Source organism: Plectropomus leopardus, chromosome 3, assembly GCF_008729295.1.
Source record: "Plectropomus leopardus isolate mb chromosome 3, YSFRI_Pleo_2.0, whole genome shotgun sequence".
Taxonomy (NCBI): domain Eukaryota; kingdom Metazoa; phylum Chordata; class Actinopteri; order Perciformes; family Serranidae; genus Plectropomus; species Plectropomus leopardus.
Genome location: NC_056465.1, coordinates 20,733,562 through 20,749,266, shown reverse-complemented (window position 1 = coordinate 20,749,266; position 15,705 = coordinate 20,733,562). Strand labels below are relative to the sequence as shown.

Genomic DNA, 15,705 nt, shown 5'->3' with positions numbered 1-15,705 from the left:
TGTCGTGAGATACATTGCCTATTTACGGTATTGTTAAGCCACAAACTAAAAGACTCTTTCCCCTTTATTGAATATTTATGTGGCACCTTTTAAAATATCTTATAAACAATTAATTAGCTATTAATGCTTTGCATACAAAACATAAAAACAATGTTTCTCATCATTTAAAGTATACCCACTTAATGCACCTCCAACCTAGAGTGTCGGACATTTAATAAATAAAGAAATTTAATTACTAATACTACTACTACTATTATTACCACTACTACCACTACTACCACTACTAATACTACTACTATCATAATAATAATAATAATAATAATAATAATAATAATAATAATAATAATAATAATAAATTATATTATCAATTGTTAATGTTGTTGCTTTTGTTATTTAATAATAATTTAAATCTCCAATATTTAGCAATTATTTATGAAATACACTCCATCACTTTGACTAATGACCATTAATCACTCGGGGTAAAAATCGGACACTTAATAAATAAAAGAAATGTAATTACTAATACTACTACTACTATTATTACCACTACTAATACTACTACTACTAATAATAATAATAATAATAATAACAATAACAATAATAATAATAATAATAATAATAATAATAATAATAATAATAATAATAATAATAATAATATAATAAAATCATGCCTCGATTGTTAATGTTGTTGTTTTTGTTATTTAATAATAGTTTAAATCTCCATTAAAAGACATCCATGAGTAAGTTTAGGATTGCTGAAAGAAGAAAGAAGAAGGAAATGTCTAAAGGCAGCCTATTCACACCAAACTGACTTGAGGCAAATTCAAATATAATAAGTGATAAGAAAACAGAAAAAGGATCACATCATTAGAAAGTTTTTTTGAAAACTGAAATCTGAGACAGCATGACTAGCTGTAACAGGTGTATACCCTTGTAATATCACACAGTAGCCATCAAAGAGGCACAAAAACAAGATGATGTCTTGATTTTCACAATATTTCTCATGCTGTTTGAAAACATTTATAACAAATGAACATAATGGATGACCAGCAGGCCATGAATAAATGCAGCATAAGCAATGGCTTTCAACTTTTTCAAAATACCTTCACTTTGGACATTGTTCATGAGTGTTAATGTATATAATACCAGAGTATCTACCACAGCGAAACTATCCATCCAACTGTCACAGTTAAGAATTCAGATCACAAAATGAAATGATGAAAATCTTTAATTTGTGTAAAAAGTGTGAATTATGGTTTCTGTATTTTTCTTGAGTCAGGAATGCAGCATTTTTGACAAAACAGTTGTTAAAAAACCATAGAGCAAACATAGCAAACACCTTTGCAGCTACAGGAAGTGATGTTATTCAAGCCACAAGACTACAGAATTACTAACCCTACAATGATCAAAACTTAACAAAGACATAGCCTACACCTGAGAGACATTGTGTCAACATTAGTGTGGTTAACACTTTGCATTGAAAGCCAGTTGTTCACAAGTTTCTGTTTACAACTTAATTGTCTTTCAGGTGTTGAAAATAATCAGTAGGCTATGACTGAATAGCTGACTAAAATAAGTGTGAAAAATAAACACATCTAAACAAGCTACTGAAACAAGGAAAAGTGCTTAATGTAAGGCAGTGGAACTCAACTTGCAGGCCCATGGGCCAAATCTGGCCCCAGATGGGGTGTTGTGAATTTTCTAATTCACAACAAAAAATAAAGTGATTCATACTGGGAATTGTTTTGTACTTTTAGTATACACAGGGGGACAGAGTGCATAAAAAGCATCAAAATAGAGCTGTTTCTCAAAAAAGTACCACTAGAGGATCCCCTGCACCCCTCAGCAGAGCATTTCTAGGATTTTATGTCCTAAAATCCTAGAAATGTCCAAAAATCATTAAAAGGCCTTCAAACCTAGAAAGGTTGTAAAATCATCCTAGTAATGTCCTAAAATCCGTGAACACATCCTAAAGCATGCTAAAAACCCGGAAACATCCTAAAGTCCCAGCAACATCCTAAAATCCTAAGAATATCCTAAAATCCTAGAAATGTACTAAAATCCTAAGAGCATCCTTAAATCATAGAAATGTTCTACAATACTAGAAATATGTATGAGGTTGCTGTCACTGGCTTCTGGCCTCCTGTCATTTTGCAAAAGTGGCCCCCAAGCAAAGCCCAATGAGTCTCCCTGATCTAAGGAAATGCCTTTGATTGCATAACACTGATGCTGGCAAAGAAGCATTCATGAAGTGGAAGGAAATGTCATAAAATAAATGATGCATTAAATCAAAGACAAACAAAGTAAAGAAAAAAATTTAAACCAATCCTTTAAAACTTGTTTAAAACGTTGATTTTAGATTTCAGTTGACTGAAAACTTGAAAAATACCGAAACCTTCGCACGTCACGACAATTTGGCATAAACTGATCTTCGGAAAATGACATAATTCGCTACATATGAGCAGGACAACAACAGCCTTTTTCGTATTTTGACGAATATTTCCACGTTATTGCTGCTATAAATACAAGAAGTGTATGACACGTTAATGACCTCTGAGCGGGACGCACCCATAAATTGGCAGGGTTGTTTTTTAGCACCATGGTCAGCGACACGGTTGCTAGGTAGCTTCCCTGTGTTTGTATCAGCGACTTGTAGAGGAAGCACCGAAACCTCCCTCAAATAACAACCTAAAAGGTGTACGAAACGTAACCCGCAGCTTTGGTAAGACTTTTGTAGTCAATCACAACTAATTGTAAGGTTTAAATAAAATTTGCTGACTTAACATGTACGCCCTACAGTACACCAAACGCCACACTGGTACCAGATTGAGAATGCAAACTTCAGCACTTCATTCAGCCCAACCTCCCCCCTCTCAAAAAGCGAATGGTTTCGCCCATGGACTCGCTCCAGCACTCATAGCACACAAGAGGACTACAAGATACAGATTTTTTTGTCTGTTAACCAACGTCAGATTTCAGTAGTAACGCCGTTACACAACATAAACACTATTATAGTCTTAAAAATACCCTCGGGACCGGACAGTTTCCCTACAGGGACCCTGGTGTCTCACTTAACGGTGGCTGTGTCGGTCGGATGAGACCAGCAAAAGAGCTGCACTGCCAGTGCCTGGAATAAATAAGGTAACGTTAACGGGCTACTTCGCTTCTCCATCCTTTGCTAGGTAGCTAAGATAACTGTAGAGGGTCATTATGTTTCATTTGAATTAACATCCCATTCAGGAATATCTTATTTCATTTTGAAGCTAAAAGGCCTTCATACACAGTACAGTTAAACATTAGCACGTTAACTGGATAGTAACATTGCCAGATTGTTTCCTTGTGTGGTCCTTCCACCTGACCTATACAAGTGGTTAGCAACATACGTTAGCTACCGCTTGTTAGCAACTTGTTCATAGCAATAATGCCCCTGTTGAGACTTTGTAATTGTATTGTATTAAATTGTAACTTTAATTTGTTAACCAGTTCCTAGAAATATTCTAGATATCACATGCGACGTTTAAGAAATCCAGTTTGCGCTAATCCTGAGATACAGAGATGTGTTAAAGGGGGTGGCCTACTATCCCCTCAGTGATCTGGAAGATACCATATCGACTGTTACGCTGTGACAAGCACAGGTCCCCTCTTTGTAGCATAGCTTCCTAGCTTAGGCTAGCTTTGCATGCCCCTTAAAGACATCTGCCTTGGCATGCAAGACTATTTAGCTTTTGATGCTCAAAGCCTGATTAAAAACACGAGAAATATGTTGTTAAGGGAGCTATTTGATTTAGTGCGGTCCGTTTGTAGTCCAGTGTGCCACTTAGAGACCACATGCTGATAGAGCACCCTGGAGATGACCATTCCTAAAAGAGCAGATGGATTACATAATAATAACAGCATAACATATGAGTTCTGGATGGCATCCTGCCTCCTGGACTTATCCCAGAGATAAGGCTATTAAGAAGGATATGATATGTATAATCTTTTATTTTCATGCAGGCTACAGTTGGCATCCTTAAGTTTTTGGATTAATGCAGGATATTCAGCAGCTGCATTGCAATTGGGCTTAGTTGCAGTTTGATACAGTTAACGTTTTTAACCCTTTGAAACCTGGAACTACATCAATTTTCTTATGCTGTGTTCAGAGGCCTTTCACGTGTATTTAAACATTTGAAAATTTGAGATTTGATTTCTTTTGAAAATATGGCTAAAAAAATGTACTGAGAAACTTGGCAAAAGATGCCCTGCAAATTGTGAGAAATCAAAAAAAAAAAAGAAAGAAAGAAAAAGTCAAACTCCTGAAAATTAGTTTAAAAAAGGAGAGAGAGAAAATTATTTGAAGATAATAATAATAATAAAAAACTGGGTGAAAATGTCCAAAAATCTATATTTCTTATTATTATTTTAGTAATTATTATTAACTAATTTATCTATATTTTCATCTATTATTTTGTTTTGTTTTTAAAATGTATTTATTTATTTAACCTTTTTTGTTGTTTTGAGTTTTCCTTTTCTTTTTTTCTCTCTAAATTTCAGGTGATTTCTTTTAACATGTAACTTTTCCCCGTGTTTTAGAAAGACATCAAGCCTGATTTTTGAGGTTTCAAAGGGTTAAATCACATGCTATACGCACAACAGACTGTGTATTGTCTATGTCAGCAGCTGCTTTGTTTTTTCCAGATAATTAATTCACCTTGTAGACTTCACTAGGAGCCCTCCCTTTGTCTTTGAGTCCTCTCATATCTAACTGAGTTTTCCGACTGTAGACCTGGTCTTTTCTGGCAATAAACAGGCAGGATTGGGTACAAATTTAGAGCAAAGTGTTAAAGTGTTGAAGCCATATTTGTAAGGTGTAAAAAGCCATATTTGTGTTGAATAGATGTAGAGCTTTGTTACAACAGTGCCGTGCTTGTAAACAAACATTTGCTTGCAAATTGTTTCAACCAGACCTTATTTGCTCCACTTTATCTTACAGAAAATAAGGTCATGCAGGCAGACTTGTAGTTAACATCAATGTTTAACAGCAATTCTAAGGCAGTGTCTGAATTTTGCCTGCATCATTGTTGATTCTCTCTGATAAAGTTAAGCTTAGCATTCAGCTGTTTGTTGGTGTATTTCAGTACCCTGTGGGCTGACAGCTCCCACACTTGTTCCTCCTCATATCTGGAAGAAGGCATGAAGCCAGAGTTGGGTCACTGGTTCGGGCTAATTTTAGATCCACCAGCAATTCTAAACCAACTCCTCCTGTGAGAGTAGCCCGAAAACTCAGCTATCATTTCTCCTTGGACGACAATGTGATTTCATCAGCCAAATAAATGGTATAAATTATTTTTACAGATGCGATCTTGCAAATGTACTGTGTTTTTTAGACCTTAAAATGTACACAGTGACACTGGAAATGCGCCTGTAGGTGTCAGAATATGTCCAATGAAAAGGACTTATACTGTTTGTATGACAAAAGGCTCATCTTTACTTAAAAATGATTTAAGTTTACATTTGCTTTTCAGTCGTGAATGTGCAGTAGCACAACATGTCTCCAGTGTCTCTGCCCTTTTGTATGGTTATACATACCCTGAGGTCCCTGCATTGCTGTAATGGCAAGACCGGGGCATACTGCCTGCACAGAAAAGAACTTGTGTCTGCAAATCCTGCTGACATAAGGCTAAGTGGTGTTTCCCCGAGCCTCTCTATTGATTCTGTATTTGACGACTGCTTTCTGTAGTTTCATGTAAGGCAGGGAGAACATAAAACAAACCCTTAAGGGAAGCTGCTGATTGTTGAAGGGACTTGTGTATTACGTGTGACACTGCTTGTCATGAATAAACAGTCTACCACTTTGGTTCAGCTTTTCCTTTTGCACGCTTCTTGTAAAGCTATTTGTGCCGTCCTTTTGGATTTGCGTTTGATATAAAGGGGAGCGCTGTGTTTTTGAAGTGCCATTGCCTTTTGATAGTAGGATAATTTCAATGTGAAGATGAATTTCTTAGTAGAGTTTTGAAGACTAGACTTATTTTACCTCCAGATATTACTTCAGTAGATGCTTGTGATGTAGCCTGAATGCTGCAAACAAAATGTATATTCTTGAGAGAGACGATGTATAGTAATGTGACACGTGCATTAACAACTAGTGCTGGATAATTAGGGGAGAATTCTGCATAACAACACCCTGAAGGACAGACATGCTTTTGTCATGCATTGAGGGCCTGTGAGACAGAAAGTCATGCAGATGAGCAGCATGAAGAGCTGACTCTCTACAAAGAGGCCTTTCTGTGTTGTGTATGGCAAAGGGGGAGTGTATGAGATCAGCACCCATACAGCCTCTGCCTTTTCAGCGCTGCTCTACTGTGGTGGCCCTCTGGCTCACTCTGTTGGATAAAATTTGTCACTGCACCACAGGATTAACCGTAGATATCCTACTTAGTAGAGGGGATTTAGAGAAGATTTAATACTTCACTGACGGATTAATTGTGATGATGCTGGCAGTAAAACATATTAAGTAATTCTCTCATGTTGTATTCCTGACAATCTTACGAAAAGTAACCAGAAGGTTGATAGAAACTGCAAAAATCGGGAAAAAAAGACAGCAATTCACTGATGTTTCAGCATACAGTAATACAACGCAGCAATATAGTAAACTATATAGGAAAGTGTCATAAAATATGTTATTTAATTCTCATATTAAACCTAATTGTCGATACTGTCTCCATCTGAATATTGCGTCTTTTCTATTTTATTTTGAGGGAAATAAAATAATAATAATAACAATAGAGATAGGAGTTGTGTGGCAGGTGATAACAGTAGCTGAGCCCAATTCAAACCTGTGACATCACAACAGGATGTCCTGCTTGAGTCTCTCTATCAGTCACTGATAACAGTGACCGTAATCTGGTGTCCGATTACACTGAAATCCCACTTCTACCATCATGTGAATGCAAGTAAAACAAGGCCATCTTGTAGCTGATAACCACAACTACCACAAACACAAATGAGCAAAACACAACAGAGCTTCTCTTTGCTGGGTCATCCATCAGTGTGTTACCAAAGCACCTCAACTGTGACTTCATATGATAGTTAGGAAAAGAAGCCTAGATTGAAATCTGTGTTGACATTTTACACTAAGAGGAAAGAAATTCAATCAAATAATCAGAGAGGACATTTGAACAATAAATTTCTGTTTGTAATCGTGCCGGTCTTTCAGTTATCGTGTGACTTAACAGTTTTGAGTCAAAGCTTAATGCACAATAGTAGCACATCTGAAACTGTGAGGTTAACACCGTTCATAGTTCTTAATGACATAAATAGAGAAAATGTCCCAAAAAATGAGCAAGAAATTAGTATGTTTAAGAAAATTACCTGACACAGAGTTAACAAAAGATAAAAGACAAAAAAAAAGAAAAGGACTAAAATTTCTGGAAGACTTCTTACCAAGTTTCTCATTGCCTTTTCCCCCATGTTTTCCAAAGAAAAAATAAACCAATTTGCTCAGGGTTCAAGGGTTTAAATACTTATGAAAGGCATCTGAAAGCAACACAAGAGAAGTGTTGTCCCTCCACGTTTCATGTGATTAATTTAAAAAGTCTGCCGTAGCCTACAACGCTGATATTCAACATCGATAAAAACCCTCAAAAAGATGATAAATAATTGTTCCTCAAATTATGAGGATTCATAATCCTGCAATATTGCTCAGAATAATTAGGATTAACATCACAGCCATTTTCTGGGGACTGAGTGTACTTTTCAGAGATTACTTGCATTAAGGGTATGCATGTGTGTTCTAGTTGTATGTGTGTTTGTTGGTGTTTAGTTGCATAATATGTGCCTGCCAGACCCCCCCCCTTGTTCCTGAGGGATTACATGACACCGGTCCACTGCTCCTATAGAGACAGTGTTTCCTGCCTCCTGTACAGAGAGCCAGTGCACCACTGGGAGGTGGGGGCAGGTTGTCAACAGCACAGCTTGCTTTACTTTATCACCCTGACTCCTTGTTGTTTCTCTCCTCCCTCTGTGCTGATCTCATTCCAGTCTCAGTCCTCTCCAGGATCAATGTCTTGTGCTTACCACAGGCAGACCAAGAGGCTGACAGTGAGGACGACTGAATGATCAAATAATGCGATTGGACTGTTTCCCGTTTCTAATTTGTCAGGAAGATGCTGAAGGAAACGATAGGGTTGCTTTTTAGGTCTCTGTGTGTGCAAATCCTCTGAAGTGCACATGAGTAAATGTGAACCTACAGGCGTATCTGTGAGTGCATGGACAGTAAACATTGGTAGGTAGGAAATGGGCTTGTTTGAATATTCTCACCACAAGAGGCTACTGTTGGTCTCTGTATGAAATGAAAAAGAGGCACCATACACCTGTTTGCTGTAGATTTTGCCTAACTGAAGTATATCAACTATGGTTTATATTTAATGAAGTCATATCTATTACTTTACTTCATGGATTGATATGCTGCCTCATTTTTAGTCATATTTTTGATAGTGTCTATTTTCCCCATTAAAAACAATAACATCTTCAACTGGGCCAGGGCAATATGGATATATCAAAAATCCTAATCTTTTTTAAGTAAGCAAGACCATTGGCACTTTCACAATATATTTACATTGTGAGATTTTATATAAAGTAATCATCAGTCAGGTGAATATAATGACTTAGTGGGTAAAGGCAAATAATAAAACAGAACAGTCTGTTAAGTTCAGGAAATAACACAATTTCACTGTAAATTAGCCTTTAAAACCAGGAAAAGACAACACTTACGATATTATGATTTTCAAAATCTAAGACAATATCTATCAACATCATTGTGCAGCTACATGCACTATATAATTTGCGAGGATCACGTAGATTCATACTGTATGGGCAGTATGGAGTCCAGTCCCCCTATATGCTGCTTTGTCTTACAGAATGTGTGCTATCTAGAGCACCAGGCACCAGGCCCAGTAGTTTAAATGTAATCGGATTGAATTTCAGCTATTGGATTGGATCATATCTTGAAAATGGGTTGTTCAAAGTAAAAGAAAGCAGTCTGAAGTCAGATTAGATCACTTAATCCAGAACCTTGTTTCTGTTGTTCAAAACTTGGACAGGCTTAGGATACCTTTGATATAAAAAAAATCAGGCTGTATTCAGTGTGAATTTCAAGGACAAAATCTGTATATATACATACATATATACACACACACACACACACACATATATATATATGCATTTTTATATTTTGTACTTGATTAGTTTAACCTTTGCCATGACCAAGTAGATAAAGTAGACATTAGACTACCTATTAAGCCTTTTAAAAAAATGATTGAATGATTTGATTTGAATTTTGTAGTTTCTCCCTCTAATAATCCCCCCAAAAGTTTTAAATATTATACAAAAATTATTTGAAGTTATAATAGCTAAGATCTCTTTCTCTTTGGCGGCACCTATGGGAATAAGCAGTAACTGCAGTGTGTATACTGGCAGAATAAATTTTGAAACCAGGCTTAAAGTCACCCCATCATGGCTATTCTACCTGTCCTTTACATAGCACGTAGCCTACATTGTGAAATGAAATCTCATTTGGAGCACTGGTAATCTGGATTTGGTCATCTTGAAAAGTTAATATCTGGATCAGGATGATCCCATCGAATGTTGCTTTGAAAAACTGGTACTAAAGTAAGATGGATAAGCTGATCCTGGATAGCAAAACATTGAGTTCCCAAATCCGGATTATTTTGATCCAGATTAAATGTTTTGAACAACTGGGCCCAGGACCTGAGAACCCACAGTGACAAAAGGATCACATGCAAACCCCACTCAAAGAGAACAGAGACTCAAACTCCTCTCTTGCTCTGAGGCAGCAGTGCTGCTGATTCACCACGCTGCCCCAGCCAGCAAAAAATTAAATGTGACAGGGCATCTCAGCACTGCTTGATTACCCCCAAAAGTAGTTTGAAGACAGACACTCTCCGACCACAGCCAAACAATAACAGAATTTGGCTGATGACTGGTGTTAATTTCCCACACCACTCCATAGCCCGAAGCATCCCTTTAACAAACCACTGTAAAGATGCCATCTGTTTGAATGAAGTGACCTCTCAGCCATACGATGAAACCCAGCTGGCACAAACATCAGACACAATGAGATTCTGCAAACCCTTTACTTGACAACCACATTAATATTTCACAGTGGTTCCAAGGAATACCAATTAGTCCAGCGGACGTCACACAGCTTTAGATTATTTCATTAGTAGGACTGCGGTGTCAGAGCTCTACAGAGTTCTTGCTGAACTGATATGCTCGCTGTCAGACTGACTGATGTTGCCTGTGATCGGCCTGTGTGCTGCTGTGTTACATTCAAAGCAAGTCCATTGCATCCTAGTCCAGTGAGAACATACAGATTCACAGTGTTCACTGTACAGTCAAGTCAAGTCAATTTTATTTAAAAACCTGGAAAAGTCATGGAATTTTACAATCACATTTTCCAGGGCTGGAAAAGTCATGGAATTATACAATCACATTTTCCAGGGCTGGAAAAGTCATGGAATTTATAAATGTTATTTTAAGTTTTGGAAAAAATCCATGGAACAACATTCCATAAATAACCTTTCATCTAATTTAACATAACGGCAAATTTATTTTCTATAGAGTGTCACTATAGCTCTAACACACAGTGATTTGTTACATGCTGTTAACCACCACTTTTTCTTTTTTCCTCCCTACGTTCCAAGTCTACCTTCATATATGCCAGCTAACTGAAATTATGTTTGAATCTGAGATGTTTAAAAAAAAACCCAACAAGTCTGGCAAGAAACAGAAAAATTATTATGCGCCCCTGAAAAGTCATAGAAACATTTTGGAAATTTTGTCCATGAAAATGTGTGGTAGCCCTGACTGTAGTTACCCTCTGCAAAGTCAGCCTACTATTGCTGTTCTACTGCTGTAAAAAATCTTTTTTCCTCTCTTCCATCCCTCTGTCCACCCCCTCCCTCCCTCTCTCCTCTCGGGGCTGTAAATAAGCTGGGGCTGTGTAGACCCTTGAGAGGCCCTCCCCCTCCCACTCTTTCCCCCTTTCTGCCCACTCAGGCTCTGCTGCTGCTCTTTATGTTGCTGAAAGGCACCAGGGAGATGCTCAGATGATCCACTGGACCATCCTGAACCACATCGTCCATACTGCCCAAGACAGGGAAGACTAACTACTGCGAGTGTAAGAGAGCCCTTGGGGGGTGCTGCGAGTACCCTGTGAGGCCCGCCCTCCCGCCAAGCCTGGCACAAAGCTTGGCTTGCCCCTTCACTCCTCCAGCCCCTGAGATGCCCTCCCCTCCCAATGAAGGAGGTGAGTAAGAGAAGTCCAGCTCTCTTTGACAGGACTGACAGGGTTACTCTGTCCAATGTCTAGTCAGATAAGGCCTGCATATTTCTTTACACACACACACACAGATTATGATAAAAGGATCATGATGCATGCAGCTACAGAAAACTCGACGCCTCATTCATTTACACCCTCGCCCCATAAACAAACCCCACTAAATCCCCTGCAGATGTGAGTAAAATATATTACAATACTCCAGAAACTTCTGCTCCTCTCCCTGTTTAGAGCACAAGCTGTGACTGTATCTCGTGTTTTTGTATGTCATTTCTTCCTCCAGAGGATCAAGGAGCGTCCCCCGTGAACGTGCCATCTGTGGGCTCCTACCAGAGCAGTGGGAAGAGGAAGGTGCGCACCAAAAAGAAAAAAGGCACCATCACCGCCAATGTCGCTGGCACCAAATATGAGATTGGTACGGCAACCTATTTATTTCTGATGGTTTTAAACTGATTTTGAAATGACAGTAACCACAACAATGCATACAAATATGAAAGACTTTAGATTAGAAGGTTTGAAAAAAGAGAAAAAAAACAGGCACTACAGAAATGGCAGTCTAAGATAAGATACTTTTTTGATCACAGCGTTCATCTTAGTGGATGAGATAGTTTTGAATGAAAAAAGGTTTTCTTTGAGATGGGTGATGAAACCACTATCCTAGTACTGTATTTATGTTTTATGTAAAAAAAAAACGCAAGTTGCCTGAAATGGTTTAGCAACAGTGTTAGTGGTTGTAATTTAAGTCGTCATGTAAGTATAACTTTAGTTATTCTTTTTTCTAAGGTTATTTGTTACATAGACATGTTGGATGCGCTATTAGCCTAACTCACATGATGTAGACTGTGCATATATGCATGGCTGCCTGTTTCAGATGGAATTCTTCCCTTCCTCTATCTGTTAACATTTTGTAAGGGCACCACCGCTGTATAAATTATTGTTTTTTAAAAAATGCAAACACCCAGATTTTCCCCCATAGTAAGGAATTATGATGATTACAAGCAGACCTATCTTTAGCACTGGCACAGTGCTAAAACAATGTGTGGAAATAGATCTGGCTATTGCAGACAGTTAAAAAAAATCGATTTACCAAAGTGTTTTTTGTTACTGGTGTTGTTTTGTCATTTTTTAAAATGTATTTATTTATGTTTTTTAAATGTGTCAGTGGTAACTTTCATTAAAATAACTTTTTGTCATATTTGCTGAAACTGTCTCTGTATCACACAGCCCAAAGTCAGACATAATCTGCTAAGTTTTAGTGCTTCTAATGACATTACCACATATGAATGAATCTAAAGCAGCTGTCAGTCATGTTAATCACCTCTTGTGAACTGTGGTCAAACTGTCATATTAGGCAGTGCTGATCAAATATAAATCAAGACTTTGTTCTTGTATTGCCTAGTTCTTATATCAAATGTGTTTAGAAATTTATTTTAGTGTACTGTGGACTATCTGTCTCATGAACTTCTTTAAAATATCATGACAGTTTCTGCAATAAAACAAAAAGTTATGACATAAAAAGTATCTGCTGTAGCTTTAATGCCTGAATCGGTTTAATTCAAACGTGGAGAGAGGTTGTCACTTTTATTGTGGTCATCTTTGAGTAACATGACGTCATATCTGTTTTAAGAAAAATAAAGCCGATGAAGCAAGAAAGTAGAAAAGGGTAGATAGTACCAAGACATCAACCTTCAGTAGCTGCTGGAGCAACTCCAATTTATTCAGCAACAGTTAACTCCCTGCCAGGAGGCAAACTTTCTGTTGCTGCCATTACACAAGGTTAGAACTAACCCTCTGTGACCCCAGAGCTGAGGCGCAGCTGCAGCCGCGACTAAAGGTTCGTGTACAGAGTGTACGCTCGCTCTACTCCCGGCCGCAGGCCGCACTAACTTGCTAATTCTTTTTTCTCTGGTCTAATAAACAGAGAGGGAGAAAAAGAGCAAGTACAGCTCTACAATAAATTATGATTTTACCCATTTAAATAGTAAAAAAAAAAAAAATCAGTATGTGGTGGTCAGGGCTAATATTGTGGCTGCCACCACAAATAAATCCATGTATGGGAAATTCAGCATAAGCTTGATGAGCAGGCCAGCTAAATTATAAGTTTACTCAGATCTAACTACATTGTGTATCCAAAACTACAAAGCCTCAGATTTCAAGCATCTGAATTTATATTTTGATTTTCTTTATGAAAATTTCATAAATGAGCAAGACCAACATTTGGGTGGTCCTACAGGTACGATTAATGAACTGTGACACAGCAAATTGTAAATTCATTTTGGAAATAGCTCTCAGTATGGCTCACTGTGTCCCTTAAAACACAAAAATCTAATCACAATGTTGTCTCAACAATAAAACAATACACTGTAGATTTTACTCCCAACAATAAAATCTAATTTGCTGTGGTGGATTGTGTGAAGGAGGCCGCTGTTATTTAATGTCTTAAATTAAACCTAATAGAGTTGCAGTCCAGCAACAGTTCACACAGAGACTGCTCGGCCTTACATATACATAAATCTTTATTGAGGTAATTTAACTTGGCAGTGAGGTTTTTTTTTTGAGAACGGCAAGCATAGTAAGCACTCCTCACATGGTCAGTATATGCCAGTGTGGCGGCACAGCTCTCAGGGGTGAACTACAACCTATGAAATTAAGGAGTCAGCAGCAGCGAGTAGAAGTTGGGGGCTGCCCGGATCCTGTAGGCAGATGGGAGTCTAGCTGTGAGTCAGTTTGCTTGCTGTGACGAGACCCTCACAGTGGCCATTCGGAGAGCAGTGCAGGGCTATTGTGAAGGAAAATTAACACTAAGGGCCAGATGGATGGCTCATTTTTGCTGTTACCTTTTTTGCAGCTGTCTTTTTTTGTTTCAGAATTGATTGTATTATAGGTAAAGGTTAAAGGTCATGGAATATAGACCTGGAAATTTGCTTTACACCCACTGAGAAGTGCGTACATGCTGACATAAGGATGTCTGTTTTTTGAGATGTGTAGGAAAGGATTGATTATAGCTTTGTACCTAAAGACTCGACCAGTAACTGTGAGAAGAGACCCGCTGTGATATAAACGCTCCCAGTTTCAGTTAGCAAAACACTGTTAGCATCTACTAACGTCTCAAACACCTTTTTCCCATTCAAGTGCCATCATGCAACATTAGGCAAGCCTTCTCCAGGTTTGTGAAGGCTTTCAAGAAATTAATTAATACCTCGTTTCGTTAGGGCATATGAATTTTTCATTACTTAATGAATAATGAATAGTTGTCAGATTAATGTCCAAATGGGCTTGCCTCCTATCTCTCATACTATGGGGTTTCCAGTGGGATTTGAATGCATTACAGACAATTAATTTATCTTTTTGAAGACAGGCATTACGATTGGCTGCTCTGCAACCATTCCATGAATGGTAAATATTGCTGTGAGCTCTATGATCTATAATCTCACAGATGCATTTCTCATGTAATGTCTGCAAAAACAGAATTTAAGCCTGAAATATAGATCTGCACAGTAGAAATAGTTGATTTGTGGTCACAGCTTGCTCTCGTTTTGCATCTGTAACGGCAAGTTTCTTTGTGATCATGAATATAAAGTTTATTTAAATGACTGAATAGCAAATTTTGTGAAAGGAATCTAAATTGAGTGTTTGTCCACAGTTCGTATAGTCATCAGCGAGGTGGACTTCATCAAGACCCGGGAAGATGACGACACTGCCAACCTCATCTGGAATGACTCGGCCGTGCAGCATGAGAAAATCGCTGAGCTCAGGAATTATCAGGTATACTGCATGGCTACCATGTCAAGTCAGCACGCTTTGCTTGGGGCACCGTAGCCTAAAGGTTACACAAGAGAGCTTAAGAATAAAGGTGTCGGATCCAATTTCTGCACTGAACAGGAAAAAAAAAAAGATCCTAACCTTTACAGTATGCTCTTATAAAGCTGCTCAGTGGCCAGCGGCCTAAGACTGTGTGATAGTGATCAGCTCTTAGTGGATGTATGTAACTTTAAAAGTTAAAAGTCTTGAGCTGCAGCTCTGAAAAAGACATTCAGCTGACTTTAAAGGTAAACCAAACGTTAAAAACAAAATAACCTGCCTCTGATGTGTGTATCACTGGTAAGGTGAAGAAGGATTTTGCCCAAGGATTCCTTGCGAAAAAAGAGAAAGACTCTGAAATGAAACAGTGCAGTGCACCAGGAGAAGGGGATAAAAAGGATGAAACAAACATAACAGCTACTGTAACCCTCCCGTGAGAATTGAATCAAAATGATTTTCCTATAAAGAAAAACCAAATCCCTTCCTTCAAAAACTCCTTTGTTTAGAGTTGAATAAACATGACATGATTTTCTGCAGATTTCATCGAATGTATTACAGCACAAAGC

At 37.9% G+C, this 15,705-nt stretch overlaps 1 protein-coding gene across 1 annotated transcript in view; it reads left to right on the top strand.

The window, feature by feature from the left end:
- Positions 1–2,939: 2,939 nt before the first annotated feature.
- Positions 2,940–15,705, top strand: part of ttll7 (tubulin tyrosine ligase-like family, member 7) — an 87,752-nt gene continuing 74,986 nt past the window's right edge. Inside the window, exons 1-4 of the mRNA XM_042484167.1 lie at positions 2,940–3,141; positions 10,993–11,308; positions 11,622–11,753; positions 14,982–15,103. Coding sequence (XP_042340101.1) covers positions 11,284–11,308; positions 11,622–11,753; positions 14,982–15,103 — 279 coding nt within the window. The 5' untranslated portion in view covers positions 2,940–3,141; positions 10,993–11,283. The remainder of the gene's footprint in view (positions 3,142–10,992; positions 11,309–11,621; positions 11,754–14,981; positions 15,104–15,705) is intronic.